The sequence below is a fragment of the Narcine bancroftii genome, chromosome 9 (genome assembly GCF_036971445.1).
Source record: "Narcine bancroftii isolate sNarBan1 chromosome 9, sNarBan1.hap1, whole genome shotgun sequence".
Taxonomy (NCBI): Eukaryota; Metazoa; Chordata; class Chondrichthyes; order Torpediniformes; family Narcinidae; genus Narcine; species Narcine bancroftii.
In genome coordinates this window covers 87,629,989-87,649,541 of record NC_091477.1, presented here as the reverse complement: position 1 = coordinate 87,649,541, position 19,553 = coordinate 87,629,989, and the positions used below count along the sequence as shown (strand labels likewise).

At 39.1% G+C, this 19,553-nt stretch overlaps 1 protein-coding gene across 1 annotated transcript in view; it reads left to right on the top strand.

Moving 5' to 3' along the window:
* The window catches only part of dock10 (dedicator of cytokinesis 10), a 175,742-nt gene that overhangs the window by 76,260 nt on the left and 79,929 nt on the right, over positions 1-19,553 (top strand). The window contains exons 10-12 of the mRNA XM_069896750.1: positions 1,903-1,986; positions 9,770-9,925; positions 15,145-15,363. Coding sequence (XP_069752851.1) covers positions 1,903-1,986; positions 9,770-9,925; positions 15,145-15,363 — 459 coding nt within the window. The remainder of the gene's footprint in view (positions 1-1,902; positions 1,987-9,769; positions 9,926-15,144; positions 15,364-19,553) is intronic.

Below are 19,553 nucleotides of genomic sequence, written 5' to 3'. Positions count from 1 at the left end.
ACCTAGTGTCTTAACCTTCTGATCTAACCTCCCACGTAGGACCTTGTCAAAGTCCATGTAGTCCATCCACAGCCTTTCCTTCATCTACTTACTTGGTAATCTCCTTGGAAAGCTCTATAAGATTCGTTAAACATGACCTACCACACACAAAGCCATGCTGACTATCCTTAATCACTCCTTGATTGTCCAAATACTTGTATATCTGATCTCTCAGAAAATCTTACAGTAATTTACCTACTAATGACATTAGGCTCAATAGCCTATAATTTCCTGGTCTACTTTTGGGGTCTTTTTCAAACAATGGAACAACATGAGCTACCCTCCAATCCTCCGGCTCCTCACCTGTGGTTAAGGACATTTTAAATATTTCTGCTAGAGCCCCTGCAATTTCTACACTAATCTCTCTCATGGTCTGATGGAATATCATGTCATGCCTGTGGAATTTATCTAGCTCTATTCACTGTAAGGCAGCAGGCACCTCCTCTAATCTCAATATATTCCATGTCACTTCTGGTTGTTTCCCTTCCTTCCTGATACAGTATGCCAGTTTCCTGAGTAAATACTGATGCAAACAAATGTTTTAAGATCTCTCCCATCTTGTGAGATTCCACACATAGATGACCACTCTGATCTTCTAGAGTTCCTATTTTGTCCCTTACTATCCTTCTACTCTTAATACACTTGTATAAATCCTCCGGGTCACATGATCTCCCAAAGCAACTTAATGTCTTCTTTTACCCTTCCTTATTTCCTTCTTGAGATTTTTTTTATAATCCTCAAGTACCTCATTTGCTCCAAGTTGCCTATACCTGTTACACTCCTCTTCTTCAAAACCAGATCCCCAAAATCCCCCGTAAACCAAGGTTGCCAAAATCCTCTAACCTTGCCTTTGATCCTGACAGTAACATACAAACTCTCAAAATTTCTCCTTGGAAGTCTTCCACCTACCTTGCACATCCTTTCCGGAAAACAGCCTATCCCAATCCATGCATCTTAGATCATTTCTCATTTCCTCAAAATTGGCCTTTCTCAAATTTAGAATCTTAACTTGAGGGCCGGACCTATCCTTTTCATAATTAACTTGAAATTAATGGCAATATAATCACTGGACCCAAAATGTTCCCCTCCACCTATTTCTGTCACCTGCTCTGCTTTTGTTCCCTAATATATGATCCAGAATTGCATTCTCTCTATATATTGATTTAGAAAACCTTCCTGAACACATTTGACAAACTCCAATCCATCCAGACCTTTTACAGTATGGGAGTCCCAGTCAATATGTGGAAAGTTAAAACCTCCCACTATTACAACTTGTGTTTCCTGCAACTGTCTGCTGTCTCTCTGCAGATTTACTCTTCCAATTCTTGCTGACTATTTGGCAGTCTACAACCCCTTGAGTGTGGTCATGCCATTTCCGTTCCTCAGCTCTATCCATGTAGCCCTCTGGTCTATCCTGCCTGAGCACAGCTGTGATATTTTACCTGATGAACAATGCCACTCCTCCCCCTTTCTTCCCCCACCCCCCAACCCTGTTCTATCACATCTGAAGCAACAGAAGCCTGGACCATTGAGCTGCCAGCCCTGCTGGAGGATTTCAGTGGTATTAGATTAAATTAAGAGAATTATATTTGAGAATTTTTGGAAGCAGCCACAAATTTACAAATAGAATTGATAAAAGGGGAAGAGATCATTTATGATAGCAACTTGGCAGGAAAAATGTAAAATATCCATCTACTCCTGTCTAAAAAGAGAGGACCAAGGGTAAATTTGAGTCACATGGAAGCAATGGGATAAGCAATTATAATTTGGAATTACAAATGGCTAAAAGCTAGAAAAAGAGTTCTCAGATAAAAGAATAAATGCACTGTAGTTTAATTATTCTTTCTCTTTTGTTATTGGCAGTATATTGCAGAAACAGAAGAGGGCATAAAGCTGTCCAGAAATGAAAACCGAATGAACCTATTTTCACTTGACCCTGACATACCTGTAAGTAACATATTTAGTACTGCAGTTTGATGCTAATTTGTAATATTTTTGTCAACACTGGAAATAAAATTGCAAATCTGTTTCAAAGCAATTGTGCTGCCAGGTAACATTTCCCATGCCTCTATTTATGCTTCTGGGGAATTAACCATTGGAGTACCACTGCTGTCAACGTAAAACAAATTACTAATATGAAACAAAAAACTGGCGGGTCAAGCAACAACAGTGGGAGAAAAAGAATTGTTGATAAGTTGGTTGGAACCCTTCATCAAGACTTTTTTCTCTCCTGCTGATGCAGGTCCACACACTCAGTTCCTCCAGCATATTGTATTTTGCTCTAGGATCCAGCATCTGCAGTCCCCTTATTAATGTGATAGTATAGTGGTCTGCACATGGAGACAGGACCGACCGACGAGCGCAGCGTCCGTGCAGACATGGGGATGACACCGACCGTCATCCCAGGTGACCTCCGCTCGGCGGGAAGATAGGAAACTCTGGGAGGAACACCAGCTAATCCCAGGCCAGTGCTCCAATGACGTGGGACCCTGACGATAGTGCCTGGGGCCCATATAAGCATGACAGACAAACCAATAAACCGTTCTCGATTTCCAAGCTTCGATGTGCGTTGTTCTTTTCCATGCTCGTATAGCGCAAATGTTACAATAGTCAATCTGTGTGCACCACAAATTCTTGCATCATTAATTTTGCTTACAGCCTCTTTTTCCTATGTCATGACCATAGGAAGCATTTGTCAATCAAGTCCAGGTGAATCAATCCTGAGAATCTTTTTTACTTTAAATTCAAGACTGGGAGTGACTGAGATTTTAGAATAAAATCAGAAAAAGCTGGAAACAGTCAGCTGGTCAAACAGCCTCTATGGGGGGTGGGGGTGGAGTAGGAGAGAATGAGAATATTTCATGTAAACTCATCAGGACAGGGTCAATGACCTGAAACATTAACTCTAAATCTTCTTGACCTGATCTGCCAAGCATTTACAGTTTTTGCTGTTTTTTTTTTAATTTCAATTTTGGTGTTATTGAATCTTGCTTCATTTCAGAAGTGCAGTTGAATGGTGAGGTGGACGAAAGCAGATAGATAGGAAGGAAGAAAAAATGAGTTCATTGTGGGAGAACATCATTGCAAAGTTATGATGAAATCTTTGCAGGATTGCATTAATGTTTTAAGGAGAATTCATGTGGTTTAAATACTAGAGATGATGTGGAGTTAAAAAGGTACAATTTAGCATTGGAACTATCAACCTGGTGTTAAATGATGCATGCTCTTCCTAGTTTGCTGCCTGATGGTGTGCATTGTGTTAACGTAAGGTCATTGTGATTTGGTACTTTCCATGATGGAGTAGCATGTTGTTGGATCAGGTTGATGAGATGTGGCTACTTGAATGAAACTGTAACACAGCACAAGTCATCATGCAATGGAACAAAAATTGATAAGAGTGTTCGCAATTTTGCGATAAATGAAAGCTTTTTTTCATTTTGTGAATATTATTTCAAGGTTTCAAGCAACTCTTTTCTCCATGTGGTTCTTCCTTTTGTACTCTTTAGTTCATTCTCTTACATTATTTTTAGCGATTGTTGGCGCAAATAGGTCAGCACATAGAACAGACTCTTCTGCTTACAATGTCCATGTCAAACATGATGCCAATTTAAATTTCTCTGCCTGCCTATCTCTACATCCCTCCATCTACTGTCTGTTCTTGAGTCTGTATAAATTCCTATTAGATGTTGCTATTGTATCTGTTTCTTGCACCTCCCAGAAGGTTCCAGGAAGCACTCACTTGTAAATTTTCCCCTCTCACCTAAATCTATGTCATCTTGATATTTTCCCCATGCAAAAAAGACTCTTGAGTGTCGACACTATCTTCACCTCTCATAATTTTATATATTTCTGTCAAGTTACACATCAACCTCTCTGGGAAAACAAATCAAGTTTCTCCAATCTCTCTTTATATTCTGGCAACATGCTGGTGAATCTTTTCTGTATCCTCTTCAGAGCCTCCACACACTTCTCTGGAGTCTAGACAAGTCCCAGTGGATTGGAAGACTGTGACACACCACTATTCAAAAAAGGATGTAGACAAAAGACAGTGAAACATAGGCCAGTTAGTTTAACATCTGTAGTTGGGAAAATGCTTAAAGCTTTCATTAAAGAAGAAATAGCTGGGCATCTGGAGCAGAATTGATCCATCAGGCAGATGCAGCATGGATTCAGAAAAGGCAAGTCCTGTTTGACAAATTTACTGGAGTTCTTTGAGGATATTATGAGTGCAGTAGTTAGAGGGGAGCAGATGGGTGTCGTTTACCTGGATTTTCAGAAGGCGTTCGATAAGGTGCTGCATAAAATCCCTGTATAGAAGATAAGGATGCATAGATGTATTAGCATGAATAGCGAATTGGTTAACCAATAGAAAGCAGAAAGTTGAGATACAGGGTGTTTTTCTTTTGTGCCACAGGGCTCAGTGCTGGGCCTGCAACTGTTCACGATATACATTAATGATCTGGAAGTGGGGACAGGGTGTAATGTAGCTAAGTTTGCTGATGACGTGAAATTAAGTGGAAAAGCAAAGCCTGCAGAGAAATACACTGTAGTTAGATTAAGTGAGTGAGTAAGGGTCTGGCAGATGGAGTACAATGTTGGTAAATGTGAGGTTATCCACCTTTGGAAGGAAAAGTGGAAGACAGTATTATTTCAGTGGCAAGCGATTGCAGCATGCTGCCATGCAGAAGGACTTGGGAGTGCTTGTGCATGAATTACAAAATTTTGGTTTATAGGTGCAGCAGGCTATCAAGAATGCAAATGGAATGTTGGCATTTATTGCTAGAGTTATTTAATTACAAGAAGAGGGGTTATGCGGCAACTGTACAAGGTACTGGTGAAGCTGCTTGTGGAATACTGTGTGCAGTTCTTGTCCCCTTACTTGAGGAAGGACGTACTGGCCTTGGAGGCAGTGCAGAAGAGGTTCATCAGGTTGATTCCAGAGAAGAGGGGGTTAGCCTATGAGGAGAAATTGAGTCTGGGACTGTACTCACTGGAATGTAGAAGAATGTGGGGATCTTATAGAAACATAAAATTGTGAAAGGCATGGGAAATTTATTTCCAATGTTGGGGGAGACCAGAACTAGGGGTCATAGCCTCAAGATTGAGGATAGTAGATTTAGAATGGAAATGAGGAGAAACTTCTTTTCTTAGAGGGTGGTGAATCTGTGGAATTTGCTGCCAGTTGAAGTAATGGCGGCTACCTCAGTAAATATATTTAAGACAAGGTTGGATATGTTTTTACATAATAGGGGAATTAAGGGATATGGAGAAATGACAGGTAGGTGGAGATGAGCCGATCATCAGATTCGCGGTGATCTCATTGAATGGCAGAGCAGGCTCGACTGGCCGGATGGCCATCGCCTGCTCCTATTCCTTATGTTCTTAATGTTGTGACTAGAACTACATACAGTACTCCAAATGTGGATGAACCAAAGTTTGTACAGCTGCAACATTACTTCTACACTCAGTGCTCTCACCAATGAAGGCAGGGATGCTGTATGCCTCCACTGCTGTCTACTTGCATGGCCACATTCAGGGAGCTATGGATTGGCACTCAATATCCCTCTGTACATCAATATTCCAAAGGGTCCTCCCATTTACTGTATTCTTTCCTTTTACATTTGACCTCCCAAAATGCAACATCACATAATTGTCCCTTTTCTGCTTAGCAAGACCAAACATTTCTGGAGGAATGACAGAACTCACTTCCCAGAATGCATCAATAGAAGTGATTAGTACAACGAGTTCAAATCCTGCGCTGTCTGTGAGGAGTTTCTCCAATCTCCCTGTGACCGCGCGAGTTTCCTCCTCATGTTTTCCTACCACATCCCAAAGATGTACGGGGTTAGTAGGTTAATTTGGGTATATTTGGGCAGTGCAGGCTTATGGGCCAGAAAGGTATGTTGCCATGTCTTTCTCCAAATTGAAAATGAAATTAAAATTTACAATTTAAAATAATATTTTCATTTACTCATAGTATATTCACCTTTATTGATTTCCATTTGGTCCTAATAACCAAGGCTGAATTTCTCCCACCACCCCACTTTTGACTTCCTCATCACCATCACCTTTCCTTGAATGATTTTTTCCTTTCATCAGGATTGATTTGATTGCATCAATGATCACATCTCCTTACACTTCCTGTCAAGCTCTTCCACAGCCCATCAACAGGAAACCAAGGCCGGATGCTCAGTGCATTCGCATGACTGCTTCAAAATTGTCTGCAGTACCCTTTGACTTTCATTGCTATGTGAAGTTGTTCTGGTTAAGGTGAAAATAAAAACATTTCAAAAATGGAGTTGTGCCATGAAAACCATAATAAAATAACTTTTCAAACATGGTACAGTGAGCATGTTTAATCCTTTTCTTCCTATTTGATTTTTTTCATAAACTGCATTTGTCAAAGCATTGATAGAAATTTTAGCTCAAAAAATGACTGAAGTCAAAAACGAAAACCTCTTTATCACTGGGTTGTTACAACCATTAATAAAATGAAATCTGTTCCTCTAGCTCCCTCTACAGATTATTTGGAGCCCTGACTTCTTTTGGATGAGAACAATTTGTTCCCATCAGTCTGTCAACTTTATTGCAGAGAGCTTTGACTTAAGCCTCCATTTGCTCTGTTTCAGAAATGGGCTTCAGGAAAGTATTGTCTTTATCCCAGAGTGATTTTGGTTTCATTCATTTCCACAATAATTCTTATAATATTACTGAATGAGAAATTAAAATTGTGGACAATTATAGAACAACAAAGGGCCAGGAATATAGAGCTCAAAATATTTAAATTTTTTAATTTACTTACAACACAGTAGAAGGCTCTTCTGACTATTGCAACCCATGTCGCCCAATGACACCCAATGAACCTACCAAACATGACATTTTTGAAGGGTGAGAGGAAACTGGAGCACTGGGCAAAAACCCACACAGTTCATGGGAAGAATGCACATACTCCGTACAGACAGAAGTGGATTTGAACCCAGGACGCTGGCACTGTAATAAAGGTAACAAAAAGGCTGCACTAAGAGAGTGGTGTGCGCAGCAACAGTCACTCTGCAGGATGCCCTTGGCAGCAATATTATATCATCCTAAAACCCAAGACAAAGTCAAAACTCGTGGTCTGGAGAAATTTCAGAGGGGAAAGGGCCTTGGGGAAAGTTTGTGTGGAACCAGGACATCAAGTGAATGATTGCAATTGGATGAGAGGATACAAAGCATCAGACAGTGATTGAACAATGCTGTGGGTTATTGGGCATGAAATAAGGCCAAGGTCCAACGAAGTGTGGAATGTTGGAGAGGCAATCTGAGCCCTGATATCATGAAATTGAGAATAGATTGAGTTACAAGAGATTTTTTTTAAAATCAATCCTTTGGAATTCCACTTTGAATTGACTAGGATTAAAGTAATGTAGAAAATTTGTTTCTGTTTCAGCTGCCAGTGCCAATCACATATCTCACATGTGCAAATTAATTTTACATGTGATTTAAAAATGTACACTGGAGGCCAATGGTTCATTCAAACAAACAGAAATGCATGGGGCACTTGGCACAGAGTTTTGAAATTACAGTAAAATCCTTGGTATCCAGAATTCAATCAGCAACTCAACCAACCAGCAAAAAAAATCAAGGAAATAAATATTTTAAAATTAAAATAAATAAAAACTTAAAATTGTAACAGTAAATGTTCTCTGAAGCCACATGCAACTCTTTGGTGAAGATGGGAGCAAATCTTTAGCCTGCAGAGCGCCACAGCAGTTGTTTGAATAAAGTTGTGTTTAAACAAAATTGTGGTGCCCAGGATGAAGAGTCGGCCGATACGCTCGCTGCTGCGGCAACTCTCCCAAAGTGTCTCCCTATCCCTGCCTAGTAAGAGACTTTATCTTTACTAGTAGTAAGTATATTCATAAAGCTTTATCTATAGACATGGGAGAGATGGCGCTAATTATAATGGTGACATGGTTAGCGTAGCAGTTAGTGCAAAGCTGTTACAGTGCCAGCAACCAGGGTTCTAATTTAAATTTTATAAATTATGGAAATTACCTGATTAAAGTGAACAATATATGATTAAGGTCAACAGTAATGATTTTTTTTTTCAAACTACTTTACATTTTGCACTGTCTTTTTTGCCTTTTAAACTGAGCATTCTTTATGCAGATGTATTAGTGAGGCATTGTAAGAATGTGTCTCAGCCAAATAGAAAAGTTGCATGTCTCACATCCATGATCTCCGTAGGTGCCGGATACTGGGGATTTTGTTGTACCTGATTTGCACATGTAACAACTAATATGCCTTGAGGGACTGGGTATAAATTTTATCGTAATTGGTTTATTTTGATTCTTTGCTTTAACCTACATCCACGATTTGTCTTTATTTCCATATCCCTTGGCTCTTTTACCCCAATGAAAATTTCCAAGCAAATGGCAGATCTTTTTTTTTCCTTTTTACAAGCAAGTAAGATATTTAATTCATCCATGTTGAAATTTATTTACCATACTCTTTATAAAATCAGTTTGTTGGTGTTCTCCTGCATTTATTTACAGATTTTATTTGCACATATTATTCTTCAGTTTGGCATTGTTCACTAATTGTGTTTTCTATTTCTTGGCTGGTTTGCTATCAATTCCTTTTCTTGCTTGCTGACCTGACATACTTTGAACTTCATCATGAGACAACTTAAGATGTTTTTTGAAGGCTCTGAAAATCCATAAACCTTAAATCCTTTGCATTAACTCCATAAATTTCCTTTGTTCTTACTTCATTGAATTCAGTGTGGTTGATCAAGCTTTTCTTTGCTTCTAAAATCCATTTTGATTGCTAACTGTTATATTTTCAATTTTCAGTTACTTTTCCATGACATTTTTGAGGAAATATGTCATTATCTTTCTGTCAACTAAAGCTAGTGAGTGTATATTCCTTTCACTAATGATGTGTATGTTTATGCAACCTCTTCCATGACCAGTTTTAAAATTACTTATGCAATCCTTCTGGAATTGTCATGCTATCCTTTATAAACGATATATCAGTCTCCCATACTTCTGTCTTAAGTATCTCTCTCTCTCTCTCTCATCCAAATTCTTTATCCAATGCCATGTACATTTTGTAAATGTTATTTCTGCCATAACTTGAATATTTGCATTCCTAATAATTTAATTGAAGATTATGATTTTAGAACCTTACCATGTTTTGCACAAGTAGCAAATTTCAGATTTATTGTCAGAATATCTACATGACGTCTCATACAACCCTGAAATTCCTTTTTCCTGTGGGCGCGGCAGAATTACCACTAATTGGTTGTGCAAAAAATAAGCTGTACACAGCGTAAACATGTGAACAATCAAAGCAATGAATATGCCTTGAGGGACTGGGTGTAAATTTTACAATAATTGGTTTATTTTGGTTTACGTTGCTACATCCATGATTTGTCTTTCTATATTTCCAGATCCCTTTCACCTCAAGATCAGAATTATTAGATATTATATCAACACTGGAGTATGTTTGAATTTGTTGAAATGGAAAAATTATATATTGCACCACTTTGCAATGAATTTCCCAACGCAAAATCTTGCTGTCTTCCTATCAGTCTTCAAACAGAAAAATAATCATTAGAAAATTAACAGAAATTAATAAAGTTTAAGAAAATAAATAGATCACTGTCAAATTTTGTTTCTCTTTTTATCGAACAATACAACCTTGATCTCAAAGACTTCCATTCATTATTACTGTATCTTTTCAGATCCTTAAATCACAAAAGCTGGACATTACTGCGAATGAGCCTTTGGTGAGGCCTTATGATCTGAAGCTGGGCAAGCGCATTATGGTTGTATGCAAGTCACTTGTCTTAAATCTCCAGGCATGTGTCAATGAAGCTGAAGATGGTCTGGTGACTAATGTAAGCAAGTCTTGATTGTTACCGAATTCACGTTAATCACTTATTGTGTGTAAAATAATGTTTAGTTCCATGCTTCTAAGGCAGAACTTTTATCTTGGATTTTCTTCATTTTTAATTTTTGCTGCACTAAATTAGATCTGCACAAATTACAGTTTGACCTTTCCATGTGTTTATTCTAATCTTACATTCTTAAAATTAGATTTTAAAGTTTCTAATGTTCAAAGTCTAAGTAGTTAAATGGACAGAATATCTGCCCAAATTCTCTCAATCTGTGTGAACTAAATTGAAATGTTTACATATCAACTGTGCACAAGATCTTATAGATCCCCTCTTTATTTCACTCATCTTGGGCGCTTTGCATGCATACTGAAACTGTAACTGTACTGAAAGAACAAAAGGAATGGTTCGACAGCACAGGTTGGTGGCATGGAGGGTGCATTCCTAAAAAATGAACCGTATTGCCATTTATCAAAATGTGAAGTCACATCATCTGCAAATGCAACATAAGTTGAAAAGAATTGTGTTGATTTTTTTTCACGCAAATTGTGGATTCTGTAAGGGGATGAATTTCAGTGATCTAAGTGGCTATTACATTGGGGTCACCTGTAAATTAAAATTTAATTGGATTTTGCAAGGAAATACCATATGTTCTCTTTATATTTGTGGCACTAGGTTTGGGATTTCCAAGTGTTGAGGTGACATTTTAATTGACTAAACTTGTTGAGTACAGGAGCAGTGTGAATTTATAGCCATTCCATTTGGAATCTGCTGGGTCAAAGTGCATGATAGAGACTATGAGAAATTAAAGGCACTGTTCATGTTAATTGTTTGTGATTATTGGAATTACATTAATTTTTTAAGCATTTATTTTTTAAAAGATTAATAATATTTCAAATGTTTTGATAGTTTGATTTTTTTCATAGTTTTGGCATGTTTTTGAATGCTTCTGAATGTCAGAGCTATAAACTCTTCAATACAACTCCAAAAAGCTCAGCTGATGAAAATTAACTTTACCTCATTATTTTACACATATTTTGAAGGTAACATTGTTTCCCCATTTTTCAAGATTTCCAAATTCTCCATGAAACTGAGAGAATAATGGACTGTAATTGCCTCTTGGAGAAGTCGCAAAAGAATTAAGGGGGTCCATGGGGCTTGAAAGAGAGAATATTTTGCCTGGTGACAAGGAAATAAGTAGTCATGGTGAGGTTTCTAAATGGGACTAAAGGGATATAAATATTTTTGAGTTACCATTGACTTAATGGGTTGAACCCCCACCTTACCAACAGACTGAATGGCAGTCATAGCCAAACCATTGTACAACTCTGGAGACTGCCAGCATACTCTGCATATTGTTCGGACTGAAGACTTGCAACTTCAATGACTCTTTGAAATCAAGGCAATTGGTATTCGTCAGGTTCTTGGCCTTCTCTTAATAGATGACTGAATGTTCAGTGCAGTTATCCATGGAGATTTTGCAGGCAGGCTAGAAGATCTTATTCACTCAGGATCTACTATTTTATATCAAGACATTTTGGATGACCAATGACTGATTCCACAATGAAGAGACCACTAAGAATGGAGACCTCATAAAAAGTTTTCATCTGTCTCACAGTCAAAGCTAAAATAATTGTCTCTGGCAAGGTATTGCATGATTTCCCAAAAGGTGGGCACCAAAGAACTGTACACATCGGAACTCTCACAATTTACAAGTGCTCTTTAAAAGGGAGTGCATGTTCAGGTGGGTGTAGACCATCAAGGCCTCTCTATTGGCTACTTCCAGTATTCCTGCAGTTTATACAACTAATTTGTATGCAGTGAATTTGACGGATCACCTTTCAATCTACCAAGACCTCTGAAAACATCACCTGTACAATGCTGCAAAGACAGCCATGCCATTATCAGGAGCTTAGTGAATACCACAGCGGGGGTTCTGAAAATGAAGTTTTGCTGCCTGCCTGCTCTACATATTCAGCAGACTGACATTTTGTTATGTCGGTTTACCATGCATTGCATTCATTGGCTATTATCAAACCTCACTCATTTCCTTCAGAGCATCAGACAAAAGAATGATCAGTAAACAAGACAACCATGAGAAACTGGGAGGGAGAAGAAGATCTGGGCAGGGAGCTACTCAGACCAGTCCCTTCACAATAGAAGATAGAATCATCCTTATTACACAGTAGATGCTTTCAAACTGCCTTGTAAAATGCATTTTGCTCAGTTAGTGCCCCACTCACAAGGCAGCTTGAAAGGGTCCGACCCAGTCAGCGTCATCCAAAGTCAATCAGGCCCCTGCCCTACATATCAGGGAACTCAGTTAAACTTACCCAGGATGCTTCCACCGGTGGGTTAAACAGCAAAATGGCTGACCCAGTTACTCGTCACAGGGAAACACAGGCTGAAGTCTCTGCGGTGATTAAGGGGAGAGAGCGGTTGCTGGCAGGGCCGGGGTGGGGAGGGGGTGAGAGGTCACTGCCACGAGGGGGAGAGTCGGGAACCACAATCATGAGAGTGAGGTTGTGAGGTTGCTGCCATGGGGGAGAGGTCGATGTTGCGGGGGAGGGGGGGGTGTGCCAAGATCAGAGAGGAGAGGGGTTGCTCTCACGGGGGAGAGAGGAGAGGGGTCAGCTGCTGTGGGAGGCAGAGGGGTCGGATGCTACAAGTTTGGGGGTAGCACAATGAACTGTGGGAGGGAGACTAACAGTTAGTGCAGGGGACATGGGAGATTAATTTGCGTGACACATCATTTACCATATCATCGTGGGGTCGAGATCCCCCTTAAATCACCGGGTTGGCAATTTACTGGGGTTATCCCCCTCAGCTTAAAAGTGCTAGAAGCACCTTTGCCCCACTAATCGCACCTGGTTCCCAGGAAGGCTACCCAGGCACTGCAGCTTAAAAGCACCGAGCGATCCCTTTTAATTGGCATGTGAATGACCGTGTTTGAAGCCAGGCTGGGTCATTCGCACTGAACCAAGAAAAGCCAGGACAGTGTGACCTTATACATAGGAACCTGCATCCCAGTGCAAAAGAAGTTAGGACCTGCAGCATTACAGCAATGTTGGCATCCTGGGAAGCGAGGTAAGCCTTTTACACAGGAGCAGATGCAAAACGCATCGGCTCTCATACTACCTACCTTGCCAAACTATTACCAGGATGAAATGGCCCCCATCCTGCATTTGTTGCATTCACACATGTAAAAGGGCCTCGTGACTGCAGAATCAGGAGAAACAAACAGAATGGTGGAGGAATTGTTTGGATCAGGGCAGCATCCTGGGAGGGAAAAGGATGGTTGAATCTCCACTTCAGAATAGAGAGAAGGTAGGCAGTGTTAGTGGGGGAGGAGTCAGCAGGTGATTGGCAGACTAAGAAGGGGTGAAGGATGATGGACAGATGGAGTCAGGTGGGGAACAGAAGGGGTAGAGTTGGAGACAGGAGATTGACAGGTGGAAGAAGTCAGAAGGATAAAAAGGTAGGTAAATGGAGGCCAGGAAGGGGTAATGGAAGCTAAGATGGAGACAGGTAGAAGATTGGTGCAACCAAAACCATGTAAGGGGGGGGGAGGGGGGTTGTGCCCAGCTGAGAATAGTGGGAGATGGGCAGATGGAAAGGTGGAAGAACTGCGTAGCAGAGGCTTGAGAGGAGGCAGGAAAGAAAGCGCTGTTTGAGTGGACCAAGGGGAATGAGAAGGAGTAAGAAAGGGGCAAAGGGAGAGTAGTTATTTGAAACTTAAGAATGTAATGTCTGTGCCATTGACTATAGACTACCCAGGCAGAATATGGATTGTGCTCTTTATATTTGTATTTGGCCTCATGCTGGCAATGGAGGATGCCAACGACAGACAAGTTGGTTGTGGTGTGGGAATAGAAAGGGGAATTACAGTGCTTGGCAAGCAAGAACTCCAGAGGACAGAACGTCAAGTACCTTGTCAACACCAGAGGACCAAATGGAGAAGATAGAGTTGGAGGAATTGCATGTGAAACTGTTCCTCACTTGGATTGGCTGTTCATGTCTTTGAAGGGGGAGAGAAGTTGTAGGGGCTCCTGATACACCTCATACTGTTACAGTGGAAAGTATTTAAGAGGGTGAGGAATATCTGGGGAAGGAAAAGTAAATAAAGGAGTCATGGAAAGGGTGGTTCCTGTTCAAAGCAAAAAAAAGGGAGGGATGTTGCAAGTGGTGGGATCATTTTGTCGCTGGTAGTCCTCCTTCACAGACTTCCTCAAAGAGTACATATTTTTCTGAATATGTTGAGAGACATACCCTCCATAACATCCAAAATATAGATGTGGACTTGGTGGTGTTGTGAGGCATATGTGGCTTTATGACCTAACTGATAACATTGCAATTACAAGTCCACAAGAGCTTCATACAGAACTTTTCAATACCAACATCCAAAAAAGAGTGTTGTCGCATGAGGGACTCCAACAACATTTTCTTCTGAATGCATGCAGTGGGATGCCAAAGCATTTTAGAACTTTAAAGGGTAGCATAACCATGGCAATGTTTCAATACGAAAAGAATGATGCTGGGTAATTTCTAACCCTTAGTATTTTGATTGACATGTGACTTATCCAGGTAGTATGGCTTAACTGGCTGACCAGATTTTTACAGGAGGTACGTAGGTAAGGTTACTCAGTCCTCCATCCCCATTTTCCACAGCATAACTGGACAGGTACAGAGTGTCCTGTGGTGCTCCAAGTTCTGACTGGAACCAAGTCATTAGTAGTTGAGGTCAGAGACCTGTATCACTACTGATCTCAAAGGTTTGGCTACAGTCTAATAGGAGAAAGTCATGACTTACTCAAATTATTTTGATTTATAATCAATGGTTAAATTTTATACAATCAGACCTACTTAAGATTAACTAGTTAATTGATCTCTATATTTTGGTCATAGATTGAGATGTCCAACCTCTACTGAAATCATCTTTGTGAACACAATGTTAGAGTAGGATTCTTTTCCACCGTGGATATGTTCATGATGATGTAGTCAGCTTGTCTTCACAGCTTGCTTGCTGTATGCAATAAGGCCACATGGGTGAGGTGATAGTGGAGCCATATTAGAGCCTCAAAAAATTGGCAAATAAGCAGAGGAAAAAAAAGACCTTAAACGTTCGTAAAATTATGCCTCAATAGTTTTAGATTTTGTAGTATTGCTGGCAGATTACATACTTCATGGAAAAAAAACATAATTTGCCGTTCATTTCTGCACAGATTGAACCATTCTTCATCAGTCTTTCATTGTTTGATATCCGAGAAAACAGAAAAATATCTGCAGATTTACATGTGGATTTAAATCCTGAGAGTGTGAGACAAATGATTACTGGCTCGTTGACCATGGAAAATGAAGTGAAAAATGTTGCTGGAGAAGAGAAGTCTGGAGAGCCACAGTTGCGAGGTTTTCCTGAGGGATGGTTGAAATACCCTAAGCAGGTAACGAGATGTTCATTTGGTTTCACCCTTTGTTAATTGCAGGCTTCAAGCAGATCCAATGTGAGTTGATGATCTGGAATGTTGTGAGAGGGTGAGATGTCTGCATCGACTTGCCTGCTGGTTCAACCAGTTCTTACTTTGTGTGGATCCCCTGATGAGAATTTCCTGAGTGAAGTTAGCAGTGGCTTGACCTGCAGTCCTAAGCCGCACGGAGCCTTCATGTCATAAATCTCACCAAATTGTTTTGACAGCCAGATAAGCTACATGTCGTAGCTTAACCAACATCCGCCAAGCAGCTTGAATAAATTCACATTTAGAAACATCCAAATGTTACAATTTTAAAAAGTGTGTAAATTTCAATAACACCAAAAAGCACTAAAAAGAATTAAGTGCACACAAATCACTTGAAAATAAATAGGAGTCATTTAAAAATTGCCATGTCTTTCTCATTTACTGTGTCTCTCCATTTGAATGAGTGGAATCACAGAAAAATATGATGGAATTTGAAAGACTGCAGATACTGTGATTGTAGTAAAAACACAGAAATGCTAGAGGAACTCAGCAAGTCTCGCAGCATCCATGGGAGGTAAAGATATATAACCAACATTTTAGGCCTGATCCCTTATTCAAGGTATCATTATCAAGTCACCTCATGTCTATCGATGCTAAATGTCAATGTAGCATCTTTATTTTGAACTAGTCATAAACTTTGAGGCACACGTAATATTCTGCAGCAGCTTTTTTAAAATCTGAATGAGAAGGAGTATATATTAAACAAAACAATGAGTTTTAAGTGATCTTACATAAATGGCCCGAAATGTCAATAATATATCTTTACCTCCTATGGATGCTGTGCTGAGTTCCTCTCCTATCATGAAAAAATGTATTGGGTTTATTCATGTTCTGGGATGCTACATGGAGTTAGGATTTCATTAGTGGACTCCATGAAGTATTCAACATTGAAGAACCATTGGGATAATGGTGGCATACATCATTAGGAAGTTTGGCATTGCCCCTCCCTGACAGACACTTGGCGAACAACTGGTTAATCGCCAGAATTTCTGAAGAAAATCCAGGTCCCTGTTTCTGTAGCTGAAATCTGTGTATTGTACGTCATTGAAGTTCACCATTTATGCAAGATCATTTAAAACTCAGTCTTGTTCAATATATACTCCTTCTCATTCAGATTTTAAAAAAAGCTGCTGCACCTCAAAGTTTAAGACTAATTCAAAATAAAGACGCTGCATTGACATTTAGCATCGATAGACACGAGGTGACTTGATAATGTGATTTTTAATGATATCACAAGCTTCCAATTCCAGTTTCAATACCAGTTTGTCAGAGGTTGAAATAGGTATGAAATGAACTATTGATAAGGTTAATCAATGTTCAGTCCTTGATCTCTGGTAATTGTCAATGTGACAAATTATACAGCAAAAATAATTATTGCTTCATAACGTGAGACTTTTCAGTGCTCATATTTCTTACTGATAGACTAAATGGGATATAAGAAAGTAAACATCATAAATTTTTTCTACACATTTGATAGGTGGCTTTTAAATCAATGACTCCAAGCTCTTGCACAATAACGAATTGAACTCCATAACTCACTTCAAATAACATTGTAAAGCAATGTTCATTCACCTCTGGGGCCAGTACAAATGATTCATAAAAAGATGATGCAGGCTTGCTTTCTCGTATAGATGACAAAAGTGGATTAAGGTTTGCCATTCTATGCGTAGTTGCAGCAAAAATAAACTGGATTACATTTAAGGTGCATTTAACCTCTTAACTTCTGGGTGTTTGAAGTAGAGCCAATGAATGTGGTATGACTGACACATTTGAGCAAACATAGAAATGCTGGAGTCACTCACAGGTCAGACTCAATGCTTTGGGTTTGAACCCTTTTCAAGACAAAGATTGAATAAGTAAAATTACAGGATTCCATCATCTGCAGTTTTTGTGTTTCTCTGATTGACAGGATTTTTGTCTTTGTTAGTGCAATACATTGGGTTGATGTACTAAGATCATAACACAGGGTAGACGGGTACGAAAGATATGACAGGATGGATGGTGCTGATAGATCGTTACCAGTCCTGTGGACAATTATCTGTTATCTGTAATGCATGTGTCAGTGAATTACCGTCTTCCCAGTCTGCGTGCACAAGAAGAGAAGTTCATAATATTGTGCCACGCATCAGGTGGATGAACCTGGCCTTTCACTCTACTCCTAAAGTTGCCATTAAATCCAGTGGTAGCACATAATTTAATAATATGAGGTCCAAGAATTCAGATGCACTTTGCCCATGCATTTGGCTAATATCCCATTAAACCTTTTCTCTGATTGGGATCTGTCCTCAATGTAGCATCATTACTCAGTGCTCTGAGATCAACAACAAAAGCTGATCATATATACCCAGCATGATCCTTTGGATCCTATACACAGCACGAGCTCTCATATTGGTGGGCACTCCTCTCCATAACAGGTGCATACTTTGACTGCATGGTCATAGGTAAAGAGTTATGCTTTATTTGGTTCACCAGGCACATTTCTGAAGCTTCACCAGCTAATTGATGCTGATTTTAACAACTTTAAATTAACTCTTGATTGCTTCTTTGTAATGCTTTCATCATTAAGTTTGAAGCTATTTATAATTATGTTACTGTTAACAGCATGAATCAAAAGCATATTCTAAAACAATTATGTTGATTTATTATTTTGATCTGAAAATATAATGAGCCCAGAATATTCTCCCAGGAATTCTTTATGGGATTGTATGAAATTAGCTAGTGATAGATAACCTCAGATGAAAAATATTCAGCTTTTGAAATATACAGACTAAAGATCTACAGTGTGATCTTGAACCTACTTTTGGACAATAATTGCCATTGAATTCTGTAATCAGGTTAGTGTTCAAGTTAGAGATGAATTTTAACTTTCTTTGGTGACTTTATTCATCGGAATTGGTTCACAGTGTACAACGATTCTGACAAATACAACGGTTCTGACAAAATGATATGTATTTCTCAGTTTCAATATTTATTGAAATATTTTAAAATATCCAATAATTTCTTAATGGAATAATTAATATAGTAATATGTTCTCTAATACGGGTACTAAAGATATAGTTCATGGTTGTTTGAAAATGGACATTTAAAAAGCACAACTATTCTTATTGTTTTGGGGAATTAAATGTTGCAGAGGGGTTTATTCCAGTATTGTCAGGAGCTGGATGAGAAACAATTTTAACTGAGCTTTCAAACATATGTAAAATCATTTAACACACTTTGGCATGTTGTACTGTCTTGTTTAAATGCTGCATCTGCCAGAATAATTCCCCTATTTTGGTTGCTCATGGAACCAGCTGAAAATTTGGAGTTGTCAACTGTAATTGTCAACTGGCTTGTCTCTCAGACTTACCATGGCATCAATAAATGTGCTTGTATCTGCTTCTTTTATCAGAGAATACATTTTAATGTGGCATTTAGAATAAAAATACAGAACGTCATAAAACACTGTGGTTTGAGAAATGAATGTAAATTTGATAATGCATCCTTTTTTAAGTATGAGGTGGTCTAGTTCCTTTAATTGTTATGAACCCCTTTCATGGCTTAATTTGATCTTATAGAAATTTCTTGTTCCATCACTTAAGATCTTCCCCATTTCTGTCAATGCTTAGAAGAAATCTAGCATTAATGATTGTTTGAAAAAGAAAGTTCCATGTATATACATCAGTTAAGTGTGGTGCATCGAAAATCATTTCTGAAAAGCATGATCTAATCTTTACACTTAAATTTTAAATGTAGTCGTACAGCACAGTAACAGGCCCTTCTGGCCCATGAGCCTTTGCCACCCAAATACACCAATTAACCTCCAAACCCCATACATTTTTTGCTCCATGCTGCCTATCTAGCAGGCAGAGCAGATATTTCCACCTACTCATCAATTCTCCAAAGTATCTCCAAAACTTTAATTTAATTACCTTTTAACTGAAGGAAAGCTTGTGACCTCTGGGAATTGTTTCAGTAAATCTATGTAACCTACACTCCACTCACTATTCCTCCAAGAGTCCGGTTTCCAGATCTGTGCACAATCTTGTGGTGGCCTGCACAGGACTTACCCTCTCCAACTCCTGAAGACACACTTTAAAACCTGAACAAACAATGAATCATCAAAAAATAAAATGCTC